The 15,806-nt window shown below is 36.6% G+C and overlaps 4 protein-coding genes across 4 annotated transcripts; 1 reads left to right on the forward strand and 3 right to left on the reverse strand.

Moving 5' to 3' along the window:
- Nucleotides 1-6: 6 nt before the first annotated feature.
- On the reverse strand, nucleotides 7-1,802 carry LOC145208740 (uncharacterized). Its single transcript, XM_080079012.1, has 3 exons — nucleotides 1,458-1,802; nucleotides 1,155-1,285; nucleotides 7-422 (listed from the first exon to the last, which is right to left on the reverse strand). The coding sequence occupies exons 1-3, from the start codon at nucleotides 1,618-1,620 to the stop codon at nucleotides 48-50; spliced, it is 669 nt and encodes a 222-aa protein (XP_079935138.1). The 5' UTR covers nucleotides 1,621-1,802; the 3' UTR covers nucleotides 7-47.
- Nucleotides 1,803-2,341: 539 nt separating this feature from the next.
- Nucleotides 2,342-5,050, reverse strand: LOC145208741 (nuclear cap-binding protein subunit 2-like). The gene is made up of 4 exons (XM_080079013.1): nucleotides 4,868-5,050; nucleotides 3,099-3,280; nucleotides 2,883-3,021; nucleotides 2,342-2,782 (listed from the first exon to the last, which is right to left on the reverse strand). The coding sequence occupies exons 1-4, from the start codon at nucleotides 4,958-4,960 to the stop codon at nucleotides 2,660-2,662; spliced, it is 537 nt and encodes a 178-aa protein (XP_079935139.1). The 5' UTR covers nucleotides 4,961-5,050; the 3' UTR covers nucleotides 2,342-2,659.
- Nucleotides 5,051-9,085: 4,035 nt separating this feature from the next.
- LOC145208739 (ras-like GTP-binding protein rhoA) lies at nucleotides 9,086-11,006 on the forward strand. The gene is made up of 4 exons (XM_080079011.1): nucleotides 9,086-9,162; nucleotides 9,269-9,457; nucleotides 9,535-9,743; nucleotides 9,868-11,006. The coding sequence occupies exons 2-4, from the start codon at nucleotides 9,302-9,304 to the stop codon at nucleotides 10,079-10,081; spliced, it is 579 nt and encodes a 192-aa protein (XP_079935137.1). The 5' UTR covers nucleotides 9,086-9,162; nucleotides 9,269-9,301; the 3' UTR covers nucleotides 10,082-11,006.
- Nucleotides 11,007-11,154: 148 nt separating this feature from the next.
- LOC145208738 (uncharacterized) lies at nucleotides 11,155-15,365 on the reverse strand. Its single transcript, XM_080079010.1, has 11 exons — nucleotides 15,180-15,365; nucleotides 15,052-15,120; nucleotides 14,722-14,876; nucleotides 14,259-14,385; nucleotides 14,050-14,172; nucleotides 13,894-13,976; nucleotides 13,576-13,658; nucleotides 13,406-13,494; nucleotides 12,927-12,984; nucleotides 12,522-12,826; nucleotides 11,155-12,402 (listed from the first exon to the last, which is right to left on the reverse strand). The coding sequence occupies exons 1-11, from the start codon at nucleotides 15,348-15,350 to the stop codon at nucleotides 12,313-12,315; spliced, it is 1,353 nt and encodes a 450-aa protein (XP_079935136.1). The 5' UTR covers nucleotides 15,351-15,365; the 3' UTR covers nucleotides 11,155-12,312.
- Nucleotides 15,366-15,806: the final 441 nt, after the last annotated feature.

Genomic DNA, 15,806 nt, shown 5'->3' on the forward strand with positions numbered 1-15,806 from the left:
CGCGTTGCCTGTAGGTGAAAGTTTCAAGCGCACAAAGGTGGTAATAACTAACCTGACACACGCCAAGGCCTTCGTTCAGCTGGAAAAAGCTGGTTCGCTGTGTCTGAAGCAAGTTCATAGCAACGTTTAACTTCGTTGGGACGATAAGCCACAAAATCGCTTGAACCCATTTCGTCTGTTCGGAAAGAAAACTCTCTGCCAGGCAGACTACGTGGTCTTCCAAGCAGGCGTTTTTCGTTCGTTGGTGGTGCAAAGGCGTCATCCTCGTATATTTTGTATGCGAGAGTCCCATAGAAAGGCGAGGGCATTCCTCCAAGAGGGGGAGCAGTAGCGGGCTTTGAAGGTAATCTGTACGCTGGATGAGTCACGTGATGTAATGATATTGACGAAAGTAGTGACTTATCTTCTTCGCCTTCAAAGTTCTGATAATTGTAGCATTTGTTAAGGTATGATTAAACAAGCTGGGCAAATTTAGCTTATGCACGCCAAGGTCTATATTAAAAGGCTCATAAGATTGACTGTTTTACTTTCCATATTTGGCAGGGTTTTTATGGTTGGTTTCTTTCTGGTGCATGGGCAAGTAAAAGACACAGACAATGTGCTGCTATTGACGGTTTCTTTAAACTTCGAACAGTTGCTCAATTGCGACCATTGTTTTAGATTTTGGCAATCAGAGTATTGGGCAGGGCAAATTATAATCACTGCTTAGGGACTTCAAATTGCAAAGATATAAAACGTTGCTTTCATTATTTCTTCATAGGCCAATTAGTATTGACGCCGCAGGGAAATGATACCAAACAAAAATCAAGAATTGATGACAACACGTAGGCTACCCTAAAATGCTTTCTCATCAAACATAGGTTAAAGGGGCGGGATTTCTTCCATTGGTCTGTAGTGCCACGTTTTTAACCAATTGAGCACAAGTTCAACAGTTCATTACAGCAAAGCTGTTTTGAACGTCAGAAGCCTTCTCTTTTTTGTTTAAACTAAACCACTAAGTTGTAAGAGTGGTAGCACTTATCTACTAAACTCCGTTGGCGCTAGTGATGTGCGCAGGGTGAAAATTTCGCGTAAACGAAGTGCGTGTTTAAATAAATTACCATAACAAAGTTTGAAGATGCCATGTGTGACTATCTTGGATTTGGTCCACCCACCTTGTTAACCATCATTTGAGCATTGTCGTTCCTAATGCAACGAAGTTTTTCCAGCTTTTCTTTGCAAACTAACAGCGCCCGTTGCTCCAGCCGAGTGCGCTGTGTTGGTGACCGGCGTGAACGAGTATTTGCTAAATTCATTTAAGACTTCTCATTATTTAATTTAGTTGCACTACTCAAGCAAAAAAATATTAACTTATTTCTCCGTGTGGACTGTTTACCACGCCAATTGTTCGTGTCAAAATCTGGCCCTTGCACACATAGGCTATTCGTTTAATAGGATATTAGGACAATTACACTCACTTTCGGGTGAAGACCTCAGATTTCGAGCAAAGGCACTGCAGCACTGTCGGACATCATGCACATTTCGTGAGGATCCAATAACGTGATCAGGATAAGAATTGCGCAACAAACCAAGTCGTCGCTGGGGACGAAGTTGGTTATCATGCGACAAGCTCAGCGACATGAACAAAATTGTTTTTGACCTCTTGTAAATAGAGCTTACTGCTTCTAGACTGAAATGTGTACCACATTAGATTCCAAACAACAACATTGGTTACAACACAACTGATAGAGCGACTGACCAGCAACCTTAAAATTCGTATTTCTTACAAAGCCGAGTTAAATTTTCCTGAAATTGGCCTTCGGCATTGTAACAACTTGCAACATACAACAAATTCGTGTTTATGTAGCAACACGAAACTTTCAAGTGTTTTCGCCGACAAACGAAAGTGTATTCCGACAGCAAAACGGCAACTTGTTCGCGCACTGATTGCTCGCACATAATGCCCGTTGTCGTATCATAATGAGGACTGAGCCGACGCACTTGACTGGAGCACTTTCGAATTTGTAGCATAATAGACTGTGAATAGTTTGGCCCGACACTCGACCGCTGTCAGTCAGTCCCCCCACTCCTTCCTTCCGCTGTAACCAATCAACTTCGTGATCAATATGCAAGTACATGGTGAGGAGTAACATACCAGCCAACATAGCACGCGACTAGAGTGTTGCAGAACACTCAGCAAAAATCAAATGATACCATATTTGATTACCCAATATGTGATAAGTTTAAGAACGCCCCTAAAATCGGCACCGGTCAAATCAAACGTTGGGTATGGAGCATTTAGCAAGGGAAAAATGCAAATGATCTGCAATTGAAAACTGAGTACAAGCAGCAAATCATAAAACCGTATGCCTAATTGAATGGTATTGATTTTGTAGCCACTACTTTAATCCATTCCAGAGTGAAAACAATAACTGACAAAAAGGATGAAAGAAAGAATACAACATTTGTTGCAGTAATGCATGCCAGATGCATTCACATTGTTTAAGGTAGAAACTTTGGCTGTGAAAACAAGAGCAGGACCAAGACTACCTGTCTTTTGGGACTAATTAGTAAGTCAAAAAAGAAGTTAGGCACATTCCTGTTGTGTTGGAGAGAAAATTTGCAAAAAATAAAAAAGGGATGTATCAACGATATCCCATATCTTGAACAACATGCTTCGTCACGTTTCTGTCTCTTCTTTTTCTGCCGCAGGTCCAGTTGTTTGTTTCTCCGATTTTAACTGGGCTCGGGCCCCAAACCCACCTCTACCTGGGTCAAAGTCCATCCTGTATTCATCCCTGACCTAGACAGTAAAATATGTTGTAACCGGCCCCAAGGAAAACTATGTACTTTTCTGTTGTGCAAACAGTTGAAGAAATCAGGAACACAAATTTAGTACCCACCTGTCCACCACGTTTACCCCTGCCATATTGCCTCCCTTCTTTAAACCCAGCATCCCAATCAGTTCTTACAACCCTGTCATCAAGACGTGTTCCATTAATATAACGCATTGCATCCTCTGCTGATGAACGTTCCATGTACCTAAATGATAGTTACAAGTAACACTTGATATTTTGAAACATAAAAGAAACAACATTAAAACAGAATTCAACACTCACTCAACAAAGCAAAATCCACATGGAGTCTTCTTGAATTTGTCAAGTCCCATAACTAAACGTTTTAGATCTCCACATTTTGAAAACAATTCATGTATTTGTTCCTCAGTGGTGTAATATGACAAATTTCCAACATAAAGTGTGTTTGAGTTGCGTAGAAGATTTTCCTGGTCATTACGACTTCCCTAAAAAGTATTGTTGTTGTTTTAAAATTTCTTGACAATTTTAAAAACACAACTAAAATCACAACGAACTAAAAATTCTAATCACATAATACTTAATGCAATATGCTCCATTTTCAATTTACAAGCTTTTGTATTCAAACACCACCACAAAAATAAAAAAGAATATTGTAATAACACTTAAATGCAAAAAATGTTTTGGCAATAAAATGAGTTGCATTTGTTGGTATTTTAATCTTTTTATTAGCATTTGTTCATTTTTGTGAGTATGGTCACCCTTAATTTGGTTTTCAGGCTGGGTTCCTGGATTTCAGAAATTCATTAAACCACAGATCTGGTGGGCCCATCAGCCTTGCTGTTTACAGCATAAAAGACAAGGTAAATGGGATTGCTGTGTTGAAACAACATGAACCAAACCCTTTAATTATATTAATAAATATAGTTAATTGGGTTGTCCTTGGACACTGAAGAAAATCCCATCTAAACTAACGTTAATGGTTGCTTTTCCTCCGAAATTCCAAGTGGCACCCATTTGAGAACCACTGGTATTATTCTTTTTCAGCGTTATGACTAACTAATGTACAGACATACAGCTAAATTTCAAATAACAAAAACATTGTCATGTGTTTCTGGTTAAGGTCAAGGTTTTCACTGCTGTTCCATGCCTCATGTTGTATAGCAACAGGTTTTGAGACATGGCTTATATTGCACAGTGTCTAGTTCTGCGGCACATCTTAGTTGTACAGTATTTCAACACATAATTTAGACCTGTGAGCTCAAATAATGGGTCGACCCAGCTAATTTTTTCCAAAAGGAAAAAAGACCTTTCTAATTTTTTTTGCATTATAGCATGTTTTAAAACCAAAAAGAGGAGTAAACATAAAACATCTATTTGAGGAAAACAGGGTGAAACATGGATCAAACTAAAAGTTACAAAATAACTTGAAGTTCTTGCATGTACAAACCAACAAGGTGTGAAACTCTACAGAATATGGCTGTTTTTACAGTTTTGCATTTACGGGCCTGTTGGTAAACTGCTGGGAAAAGAAAAAACAAAAAGATTACAGGTTTCCGTTGACCAGGAAAGAAGACCCATAATACAACAAGCATGAATTATCTTTATATGTTCCCCTTTTATGTATTTTCTGCTGAAATGCTAAAAACTTGGCTCATCTACATAGAAAAATCTTTAAAATTGGTTTAGCGCCCCGAAAGGATTAAAATTATTCTCTATCTTCACCACAAAATATTTGAAAACCAAATCATCATGCAGTTTAACATTATGACATGTTTTTCTTTAATTTTGATTTATACAAATAATTCCACATTTTAATCTGAAAAAATGTGTGCTAATGTTTGTGGGGATTGTTTCATTTCATACAATGACAAAAATATGAAACTAAATTATTTTTTCTTGTTTACATCTTTCTCATGTCTGGGTTTGTGGACAGAGGACACTTGACACACAACAACTGAGATATGTGTGATTGTGAAAAGATATTTATATATTTTCGTTCTAAAACATATTTGTATATATCTACAACTCAATGAGTTATTTTCGACCTTGAAATCAAGATTAAAAGATCAAACCTTGAAATGTTGATCGCGGTAAGCGGTTAAATCACACCCTGGATCTTTCAACAGTGGTCGAAGAATAACATCCTGAGTGGGATCAAAAGTCATTGTCCTGCTTTAATCTCAAAGTAGGAACGTAAAAACAATTTTAGTTTCGAATATTGCGTTCACATCGACGCGCTTGTGTCAAAATCAAAAATTTCTGAAAGCGCCGCTAAACGAAATTCGTGTTTCTTACGTATACTCAAAAGTTAAATCAGTTTTGTATTTTTCTAATAATTTCAGTTAATAAAGATTGACCTAATCATTGACAAAAGTATCAAGATCACCTAAAAAATGTTATTATCAGCACATATTTTGAGGCAAAAATATGTTTCGTCATGTTCTGTTTATCCAAGAACATTATACCCAAAACTATATAAACCAGTGGTTCCCAACCTGGCAACAGGGCTTACGGCAAGAATTTGCACAATGTGCGCCAAAATGTGCAGGTCGAAATGTGCGCACATTTTTCGAAAATGTGCAGGTGCCAAAATGTGCAGGTTAAAATGTGCGCACATTTTTCGAAAATGTGCAGGTGCCAAAATGTGCAGGTCAAAATGTGCAGGTGCCAAAATGTGCAGGTTAAAATATGCGCACATTTTTCGAAAATGTGCAGGTGCCAAAATGTGCAGGTCAAAATGTGCAGGTGCCAAAATGTGCAGGTCAAAATGTGCAGGTGCCAAAATTTCTCCCTTTCATACTAAAAAAGTCTTTCTGTCCCTTTCACACAAACAATTTTTTGTCCCAATTACATAATTATTATATATCTTTCCCTGCATTTTTATTTTAAATAGTGTTCTGTGCAAATCAATTAACTTATATAGGTATGTTATTTTTCTTGTTAAATGCAGTGGATTAAGTTTTTTAACTGAACAGAATATGACCCTTCAGGGCAAAAATAACTGAAAATACAATGTGGTTTCAAACAAATGCAGTGGTAAATAACTGATGCCTATATAAATGGTGAGAACTTATACTTTTGCATTGCACATCCATCATTTTTTTCATGACATCTCAGTATTATCCTTTTCTAAACCCGTTTTGTTACCATTGTACATATTTTTTACCAAAAATATAATACAGAATGCCCACAGCGGTCTCAAAAAAATATTTTCCCTATCCTAATATTCTTTCTGGCTGTTTCAGTCTCTTTATCTCTCTAATTGTTCACGCCAGATTTAGTTTGTTTATTTATTTGCAATCCCACATGAAACATACACCTTTTTCGTTCATAATGGCAATCATCTAGTTTCTGTATATTAGTCAGGAAACAATTACAAATTTTGCAAAAGCATCTAATGATATTTTGGTGTATTATGATATTCCTACAGTAGGTCTTTTTAGCCATCTGGTCCACACAATAGCAAGTCAGAAGCAATAACATGAATGTTTTAGCAAACTTAAAATTAGGGCATCACATCAAGTATTTGTGTGGGTTTCAAAACTAACCTAATTAAATACCCATATACCAAGTTATGTCATGTAAATGAGCCTCAAACAAATAAAAAATGTCAAACATTAAGTTGGGCAACTGTGTGGTTGTCCTTTTCTTTTTGAATGTTGTCATTTGAGTTTCTTCCAAAGACACATATATAGTCCTTTTGTCAATTGTGCAGTATAACCCAAAGGATGGAAAACTTTCTAATAATTCATTTGTTTCATTGAATAAAAATCACTGGACAGCTGGGTCTTTGTCTTGGTTTTGAGTTTAATAACAGTATACTCATATGGTAGCCAGCAACTTCTAGAATTTCACATATGTCTTTTTTGGAAATTCTGTGAGGATCAGTGTAACTTTTGCAATGCAGTAAAAATCTAGCTTGTTGGCTGGCCGTAAACATCCTGTCAGGCATTTACGCACTTTGTAAAAGTTGCAGTAACTCATAAAAGGATAAGCGAGACCTCCAGACTTTGGCTCCACTAAAGAAATCAGCTGGCCCTGTGGTCGCATGGTTGACAACATGCTGACAATTTTGATAACTTCCGTAAACTAGTTTTTTGCCTTGAAAAAACATATCCTCATAAATACTCTGTTGTGTCTAACTCTTTGTTACTTATCATAGCAATTTGACTTGTGTTTTCTGCACCAGTTTCCTTGGTGGTTATGATGTCTAGCAATTGTTTTGGTGCCTTGAATTTTTCTTCACATAAACTTAATTTTTGATTCACAAAATTTACCCTTTGTTGACAGTTTAAAATGAGTAACTTTGGAAAAAAACATGATCTTTGTTCAAGCTTGACCTTTCGTCTGTCCAGAGTTCCTGGTCGAGGCCAAAGTCGTTGAACATCAGTTCAAAGATACAGCCAGTTAGGAAAGTTCTATTTTTACCAGACTTTAAATCAATTAGTAATAAACTTTATGCACCCTTTAATATGTTAGGTAAAATCACTTCAAAGCGTTTAAAGAAGTACTAAAAAGATAAAACGTACATTAAATACTCTCCAACAGCACAATCACAACCACGTAGTAACATTATACAGGGTAGATGCATAAATCTGACCATACAAGCCCAGCTTTGTCATTTGCTTGCTCTTAAAGCACCAAACTCAATGCAAGCATCCGACAAGCGTGTAGTGTTAATCAAGCGTGACGGAAACAATAGCTGGACTGTCATATGAGTATACTATTGTCTAATTGTAAAATCTATAGAAGCTGGGCAGGCTACAAGCTAACAGGCCTTAAATTAAAAACAATAAAGTCAAACCGATTGAGGTGACGATCGTGTACATATCTAGTCTGAAAAACAGTGTTTCCTATTTCCTGAATGCTAGATAATTTCACGCTTTGCCATATCTAACAAACACAACATGCATTTTTACAAGTTTCTCTTAAATCCGATTTTAATTTATAGGTCATAACTTATAACTAATATTTTTGGCACAATTTATGACCACAACAATAGTTTGACGTTAAATATCAATACTTCATTTGAGCGACTGCACATTTTGGCACCTGCACATTATGACTTGCACATTTCGGCACCTGCACATTTTGACCTGCACATTTTGGCACCTGCACATTTTCGAAAAATGTGCGCACATTTCGACCTGCACATTTTCGAGCACATTGTGCAAAAAACGCTCGCATGCCCGTCTCCAACCTGGTGTTCAAGGGGGTCCGTGAGATGGTTTCAAGGGGTCCGTGGAGGCAAACAATTGGAGTAGCATTAACAAGTGTACAATATTTTAAGTTCCCAAACCGTTTTTACAATCCTGTGACATCACAACACACATTAACAACAGAACTTATTGTGGTTTGTTTCAAGTATTGTACACCAGAAAATTTATCTCTCTGTTGCATTGACTGCTACAGTACAGAACTTTATTGAGATTGAGGGACTGTGAAGGTTGATCGAAATTCTGCCCTGATAAGCGAAAGTATAATAACGTACGAATGCAGGAAACAAAAAAACATAACAAGACTAAATTGCGTTGGGGGTCCGCGGACCTATAAAATTGATAAAAGGGGTCCGTGACTACAAAAAGGTTGGGAACCACTGATATAAACTAAGTAAAAGTCAGAGCCAGTATTTTTTTGCTTAGATTGCTCAAAACCGTGCAAAGTGTGCATATATAAACTAAGTTACAGACTTATCTGGAATATCATAATGCAAGTGACAACACATTCGAATGGGAATGAGTCCATATACCAGTATCCAGTTGTCAAAGTTTCATTGCAAGCCCGCACGGGCGTTAAACCATTTTTCTCTAGGTTAGAGCAATATCGCCCAGGTTTCTTGCTCAGAGGAACACCAGAGGTCGAAATGGGATTGGAATCTACAACCTTGTTAACACACGTCGGTTAATTTCAACTTGTTTCAGTAAACTTTCATACTTGTTTGTGGATAAGTTTTGTGTGCCTTGTGCGAAACATAGTTATTAACACATGTTGGACAAACAGAAAAAATCTGTGTCGAAAACACAAATATTCCAGCAGCCACAGTGTACTAGCTTCACAACCATTATCTTATAACCACATGTAAGATCCAATAATAACACAAACTTTAAAACTATTGCGATGCCGATGCGCAACTTTTGTTTTCGAATCGCTGACCGTCACCCGAAGCTAAACCGGATGATTCATTCTTTACAAGCTCGGCCCTAAACGTGACGTAAGCTGTACGCGATTGGCTAACATTTTTAGACTGCATTGCTTCCGCCTATATAAGATTGTGTCCGTGTGTGTTTGTTATGGTCTGTTCGTGGTTACAGCAGGTGTATTTTTGCCAACTTTACCAGGTTGTAGTTGCTGGACTTTTCAATTGAAGGTATACAAGAGACAGAGTGTTTTAATGCAACATTGATAGGCTGACAATATATTCGTGTGCTGCAAGTGCAAATAGAAAACAAAAATTTTCAATATTTTTGATACAGACCTTTTGAAAACAAAACATTTGGTAATTTGAGATGGCAACAATACGAAAGAAGTTAGTAATTGTAGGAGATGGTGCATGTGGAAAAACATGCCTTCTGATTGTGTTTACCAAAGATGAATTTCCAATGGTGTATGTTCCCACAGTTTTTGAAAACTATGTTGCTGATATTGAAGTTGATGGAAAGCAGGTGGGTTTTAATTATTTATGTCTGTACAATAAAGAAACAGTTTGTTTTACACCTTTTTTATCCCTATGTTGTTGTAGGTAGAGCTTGCATTGTGGGATACAGCTGGTCAAGAAGACTATGACCGCTTGAGGCCACTCTCCTACCCAGACACTGATGTCATTCTTGTATGTTTCTCTATTGACTCCCCAGATTCCCTTGAAAACATTTCAGAAAAATGGATGCCCGAGATCAAACATTTCTGTCCAAATGTTCCCATCCTGTTGATTGGAAACAAAAAAGATTTGAGGTATGAAAACAATTTTGTATGGTTGACAACTAATGACACTAATTGATTTCATGTTTTTGTAACTAATCATCATATCAAACGTTTTGAAGTTAAAAATGTTGATATTGAGCTTTATGGCTTGCAGAAATGATGATGAAATTCGCAAAGAACTTGCACAAAGCAAGCAGGAACCAGTACGCTCAGAACAAGGACAAAGAATGGCAACTACCATTGGAGCAAAGCGGTATCTAGAGTGTTCAGCAAAAACAAAGGAAGGCATCAGGGAAGTGTTTGAAGCTGCAGCGCAAATCGCCACAGAAAAAAAAGACAAAAAGAAATCCATCTGCTGTTTTCTGTGATGAGTATTCAATGATGAATCATTTCTTTATTACAGATCAAATAGCATTATGCCTAACTGGGTTTGGCAGCTTTTGTAACGAGTTGTGTGACAATGTTTGGTCATGCTTTGTGACGTGCGTTTCAGCACATATATGGTGAAAAATGTGTAACTTTTAATTGCCAATTTTTACACTGTAATGAAACGTTTAAACATTCTGTCTTCCACGTGTCTAGTTTTACTTTCCACACTCTTTTATTGAATAGTTTTATAGAGCAAGCCATACATTTAAACTCACTTATATCATTTGTGTACTTCTAGTGATTCCATTTTCTGTGGTGTTTTAGACTTGACATGTGAATGAGATTATTTTACACCCTCAGTACTTTGCGTGTAGTTGTTACTTTGCCAACTTTTTTTACAGCAGTCAAGTGGTATAACACACAGTTCTGTTTAGTAATAAGTTTACGTCAATCAATATGTGCTTTACTCATTGTTCTTCACTAACTTATGCTCGCTACACAAGTTGCTTTTCCTTGTAGAAATTATTAATTTACTAATTGTTAACTTTAACCATACCCAAATAGTTTACCATTTTTGAATATAACAGTTTCTCATGCAGATATATTATATGACCCCTAGCAATAAACATATTCGAGTCCAACTTTTTTGTTTCAGTACAGCCTTAATGTTATTTGTTGTTTTGTTTATATGTTCCACTATGGTGTTTAGCCTTACTGTTCAAAACTGTTTTATTGTTATGTAAGTTATTCACAGACATCTATTTATTTCCCAAATCAACTAAATCATTATGGCATAAAAGTTAGGTGGTGCCATATTAAGCTGACACTGTTGGACATCCAGGCTGTTGTAAGTGTTTTTCTCTTTGTTTTTGCTGTTTTTTGGCGCACTTAAACTTTGCAATAAACTTCTTTACAACCAGTGTACTGATGACTCAAAAATTGACCTACATCAATTTTATGCCTGAGAGGGTCATGCATAACAAATTGGTTGAATGCTTTAAGTCTACCTATTTCATTTGATTGAAGTACCAAAAACCTTTCTTTTTTCTAAAGAGAAGCAAACTAGTGAACGAACGAGCTGCTGTGTTCATGTTTTAAGCAAAATTACACGACAACACATAAGAAATAGGTGCTGGGAGAACTGAAGCACTGGCAAGCAAAACCATACAATGGGAAACACATTATAATTTATGTCTTGCATTGTGGCAAGACCAGATAAAACATGGTAATTTGGTAAGCTTTAGTTTGCAACTGCACACAAGAACAGGGTTTGACATAAAATTATTCATTGGTTGACCAGGTTTCTGCATTCTTATTATTTCAATCTAAACAATTTTATTATCTATGACTTATACACAACAAGCAATTTTAAAACAAACATAAATGCATGCATTTATGCCTCTTGCTGGGCAGCTGATATTTAAATGTACTGACTAACATTAGTTAAATATGCATGGTATTCAAGTGCATCTTTTAACTTCTTTGGGTAAAAATATAAAGCACAGGCCTTAGGTGTAGAAATAGGTTTTAAAAATAAAAAGTGTATCAGATTGTTGTGGTTTATGGAGTTTAAAGTCTTCTATGAACGTGAAGATTGTGTACACAGTGACACCATACAGACACATTATGCGTACCACCAGTTGCAAGACAATGACAGGAAAATGGATGGACAAAAACTTACAGAAACTTTTTACAGGATACTTAAAAGATAAAAACTTTTGGACCATACAGTGTTTCGTACATGATACAATGGAAGCTATGGGCTAATGATGTTACCAGTTCAGTACCATTACAAGTAAATATTACTAAACTTATCCATGCAAATACAAAAATATTTGGTATAGTTCAGGTTGGAAAGACATGCAATATCATTGTTATCTGATTGAAAATCCCCTTAAAATCGCAAGTGCACACTAAGGAAGCAAACAGAGGCAGTTCCAGACCACAACAGGATTTGAACTGTAGCTGTCAAAAGCTAATTAAGCACTTGCATCTGCACGCAGAAATAATAAAAAAATACACCACACATAAACTGTACAGAAGTGTTCAAAAGCATGGAGACACAGACAAGTTCAACAAATGCATAATACTGAACAAATGATTGCATTTTCCCAATAGATGAAACTCTTGTTATGCAGCAAAACAAAATTTTGTCTCTGTGTGTAATGAAAAATCAGGCAAACAACAGTGAAATACTGCCAGTGGAAGCTGTTGATTTGAAGTGGATTGCTTATTGCTTGATCTCTGATGACTTTGGGCTGGATGGAGTCATTGGTGTTGTAATACGAGATGAGGGAGCTGACCCATATTCACGTGACAGCTAAAACAGAGAGACAGAAAAAAATATCACACACAGTTCCATCCACTGCAAATTGGCTAAACAGATAATGTTACATGTGTTTATGTCCAAACAAAACACTTTATTTATTTTGTTCTTACTGGCAGTTCATCAGGTCTGGAAGTCTTCTTTGTGGAATGAGTTCTTGGTGGCTTGGGAATAAGGTTGGGCTCAAACTGGGCACGTCTCACAACATTTCGATCAAGCGAGTAGGGTTCCGCACTAATCACAGGTGGGCGGGCAGGCATGGATAACGACCGAGAATAGCGACTTTCTGATGTTGCTGCTGTTTCATTTTGTGAAAAGGATTGTGGTTCAGTGAGCACCACATCCATGTAATCACCGAAATGGTGCACCATTGACTGGCTGTGGGCAGGTCTGTCATTATGACCAACAGGTAAAGTTTCTGTTGAAAAAGCATTGGACATGGTTATAGTGAGTAGGACATTTGCATCATAAGATTTCTTTATAACAGTGTGCTGAGATTTTTTCTGTCGCACTGTTACCTTGAACTTGTGGTGAGTCTATCCCAGTTGCATTGCTATTGTTGATATTGTGATTTGCCTGTTAAAGTAAACACACATAATGTTTGATTTTTTTCAATCACTGATTAAAATTGATAAAAGTCAGTGGTTCTCAAACTTTTGAAGCATGCGGCGCATTAAAGAACTAAAATTTTCTTCCGCGGCACACTTCGCAGATACACATAACAAAAGTTGTTCAAAAAAGCTTAATTTTCAACTTTATTGTGGTGGGTAAGGACATGTTCTTAGCAATAACAAAAATAGGAGCTTTGAAATGTTTTCATGCACAACTGTATTTCTTTATGAAGTTTAATAACACCAGAGAACATTCGCACTTTAAAATAGGAAAGATTTTGTGGCACAGTTGGGAATCTCTCATGGCACACAGTTTGAGAATCACTGATGTAAGTACACAGAAAATTAAATTGATACAAAATCTGGTAAAAGGAAATGTCCCTTACTTCTTGTTCATCAACTTCTACTATCACGTCCACTGATTTGCTTGGGACTAGCAAACTAGAACCTGCAGCTGGTGACTCCACTCCGAAACCTGTTGGTAACACTTTGTGTTCAACCATTGAAAAGTTATGATCACTACACATATATCTTGAAGGCAAAAGCAATGGCTTACTTGAACCGGACTCAGAAAATGAATCCATCCTGGCCAAAGGAGCCACAACCGGTTCGTCACCAATATTTTCAGGTACTGTAGCCCTTAAAAAATAACACACACTTTCCCTAAGCTTGTAGGTTATTCAAATTTGCCACATAAATAAATTTCAAGACAAAGGTAGTACATTTAAACATTTTGCACATGATTAAACTTGATTTTTCTTGTTTTATTCCATTAATATTTGTCTACAAGGAAGCAAAAACACAAAATCTGACATCTGTGGGTTATTGCCAATTAAACCACAAATAGTGGCATTCATAACTGCCTTTAAAATACCTTTGTTCTGGACTTTGATGAAGAGGTATATTCTCAAAACCATGATCTATATTTGCAGCAGGGGGCTGCTCAATGACGGGTTCCTATGACAACACATGTAAGTAGAATTTTGTTTTATTTTGTGGAAAATTTAGGTACAATGATCAAAGTGACCACCTTTGGGTTTTCAGCCAAGTCACTTCTTCTGCTTTTTCCATTTCTTGTGAGCCCACCAACTGGCAATGTTTCAGACTCTGTGTATTTTCGAGAGTCAGCAACTATCTGGGATTGCTTGATAACCTGAAAAAAAAATGCCAAGTAAGTGATTTGCAGTGGTTGTGTCAGAAGTTCAAGCTACAAATGTGCAACTGTTGCATAAAAGTTACCTTTTTCATCGCCTTTAACAATTCGTTCGGAAAATGGTGGACAACCATTTTATGTGAAATTAGGAGTTCATTGAAATCATTTCTGTTGTCTGATTCAATGGCAAAGTATTTGTTCCTTTCAGAAGGCCTACAACATATTTTTACCATCATGAAAATTTACTTGGTTGACTGAAATATTTAGTGATCTAATGGAGTAACTTTTAATTTGTATTGGTCATATTAAAGAAATTCAATTAAGGACATTATTGTATTACTGTATAAATATCTATGACATATTAGAGGCAAAAACTTGGGAAAATGAATGAAAGGATTGTATTTCAAAAAACAAAGTCATATTTGCTGTCTGTTGCACATACTATTTTTTTGACACTTTTCTTCACAAAAAGATGAATTTTAACATTTTTCACTTTGTCAGTTTTTTTTGCTTGGTGCTTTCATAAAAATAAAAAAATGCTGTAGCTACTTGGAGCAGAAGTTTTGGTCTTTGGTTGGTTTTCTGTACACAATATGAATGATTTTCCCGGGAGGATAAAGATCCTCACTACAGCTGGTGTCAGAGCAGGATTCAGTTAGATTGTCTCCTGGATGATCCACAAGATTCCTCTCTTCCTCCATTGGCTAAAAAATACATAAAATAAGTTTTTTTCCAACACATTTATCTTTAATGTAAAAAATTCCAATGATAATACATTCTGTATGTAAGCGAACTGTCAACTTGATGTGCCTACCTCCTATCACGTAACCACAAAAATGTTGCACATAATGCAGTGGTAACAAAATCAAATCAACCTACCACAGCATGCTGCAAAAGCTTATGCCTGCTTTGTGTTGTATGGACAAGGTTTCCCAATATTACTCGATACTGAAAAACAAATTATCAGCATTTTAAAAGTGCAACAAAACTAAGCTAACTTATGGTACCTTGGGCAAAGATGTAGCTTTTAGCAAGGAGGTAATTTCATTTCTCAATCTTTCCAATTGCACAATGCCTGTCCTGGTGATCATGTCCTTTCCCAAGACAGCAGTATTTATGTAGTGCTTTGAACCCTCCATGGCTGCCAAACTGCCATGAATAGAAAACAAATAAAACATGCTTAAAAAACAACAGCCATAAAATGCTTCAAACAGTTTATGTAGCAAAAAACACTAATTTGTTAAACTTTCGAACTGGCGATCCCCTACTATGAGGCTGACATGTGCAGTATACAAGCAGGGTTCCCGCGCAATTTTTGTTTATAAATTCCATGACTTTTCCAAAATTTTTCAAGAAAAAAACCCCGAATTTTCATAACCTTAATCGACAAAAATCGAGCAATTCCCATAGTAAAACTAGAAAAAAGACTTTGGTATATGTAGCCAATTTACCATACTTGCAACGAATATATAAACGTTACGTAATTTGAAATTCCTATCTCTATCTGGCATTTTCAGGCGCCAAATTCCATACTTTTTCAAGGACTTTTGCAAAAGTTGGGTTTTTTCAAAACTTTTCCAGGCCTTAAAAATACAAATTTAAATTCCATCACCTTCCCAGGCTTTCCATACCCG

The sequence above is a fragment of the Phallusia mammillata genome, unplaced genomic scaffold (assembly GCF_965637545.1).
Source record: "Phallusia mammillata unplaced genomic scaffold, kaPhaMamm4.hap1.1 HAP1_SCAFFOLD_341, whole genome shotgun sequence".
NCBI lineage: Eukaryota > Metazoa > Chordata > Ascidiacea > Phlebobranchia > Ascidiidae > Phallusia > Phallusia mammillata.

Coding starts and splice junctions, on each gene's coding strand:
- LOC145208740 (XM_080079012.1), bottom strand. CDS start 1,620: ATGTCGCTGAGCTTGTCGCATGATAACCAACTTCGTCCCCAGCGACGA. Junction 1,286..1,457: donor TCTGAGGTCTTCACCCGAAA/GTGAGTGTAATT, acceptor AAATGAATTTAG/CAAATACTCGTTCACGCCGG. Junction 423..1,154: donor CTCAAATGATGGTTAACAAG/GTGGGTGGACCA, acceptor TACAATTATCAG/AACTTTGAAGGCGAAGAAGA.
- LOC145208741 (XM_080079013.1), bottom strand. CDS start 4,960: ATGACTTTTGATCCCACTCAGGATGTTATTCTTCGACCACTGTTGAAA. Junction 3,281..4,867: donor ACCGCGATCAACATTTCAAG/GTTTGATCTTTT, acceptor AATACTTTTTAG/GGAAGTCGTAATGACCAGGA. Junction 2,783..2,882: donor GGGGTAAACGTGGTGGACAG/GTGGGTACTAAA, acceptor TTTACTGTCTAG/GTCAGGGATGAATACAGGAT.
- LOC145208739 (XM_080079011.1), top strand. CDS start 9,302: ATGGCAACAATACGAAAGAAGTTAGTAATTGTAGGAGATGGTGCATGT. Junction 9,458..9,534: donor TTGAAGTTGATGGAAAGCAG/GTGGGTTTTAAT, acceptor ATGTTGTTGTAG/GTAGAGCTTGCATTGTGGGA. Junction 9,744..9,867: donor GGAAACAAAAAAGATTTGAG/GTATGAAAACAA, acceptor TATGGCTTGCAG/AAATGATGATGAAATTCGCA.
- LOC145208738 (XM_080079010.1), bottom strand. CDS start 15,350: ATGTTTTATTTGTTTTCTATTCATGGCAGTTTGGCAGCCATGGAGGGT. Junction 15,121..15,179: donor AAGCTACATCTTTGCCCAAG/GTACCATAAGTT, acceptor TTTGTTTTTCAG/TATCGAGTAATATTGGGAAA. Junction 13,659..13,893: donor CATCAAAGTCCAGAACAAAG/GTATTTTAAAGG, acceptor TTATTTTTTAAG/GGCTACAGTACCTGAAAATA.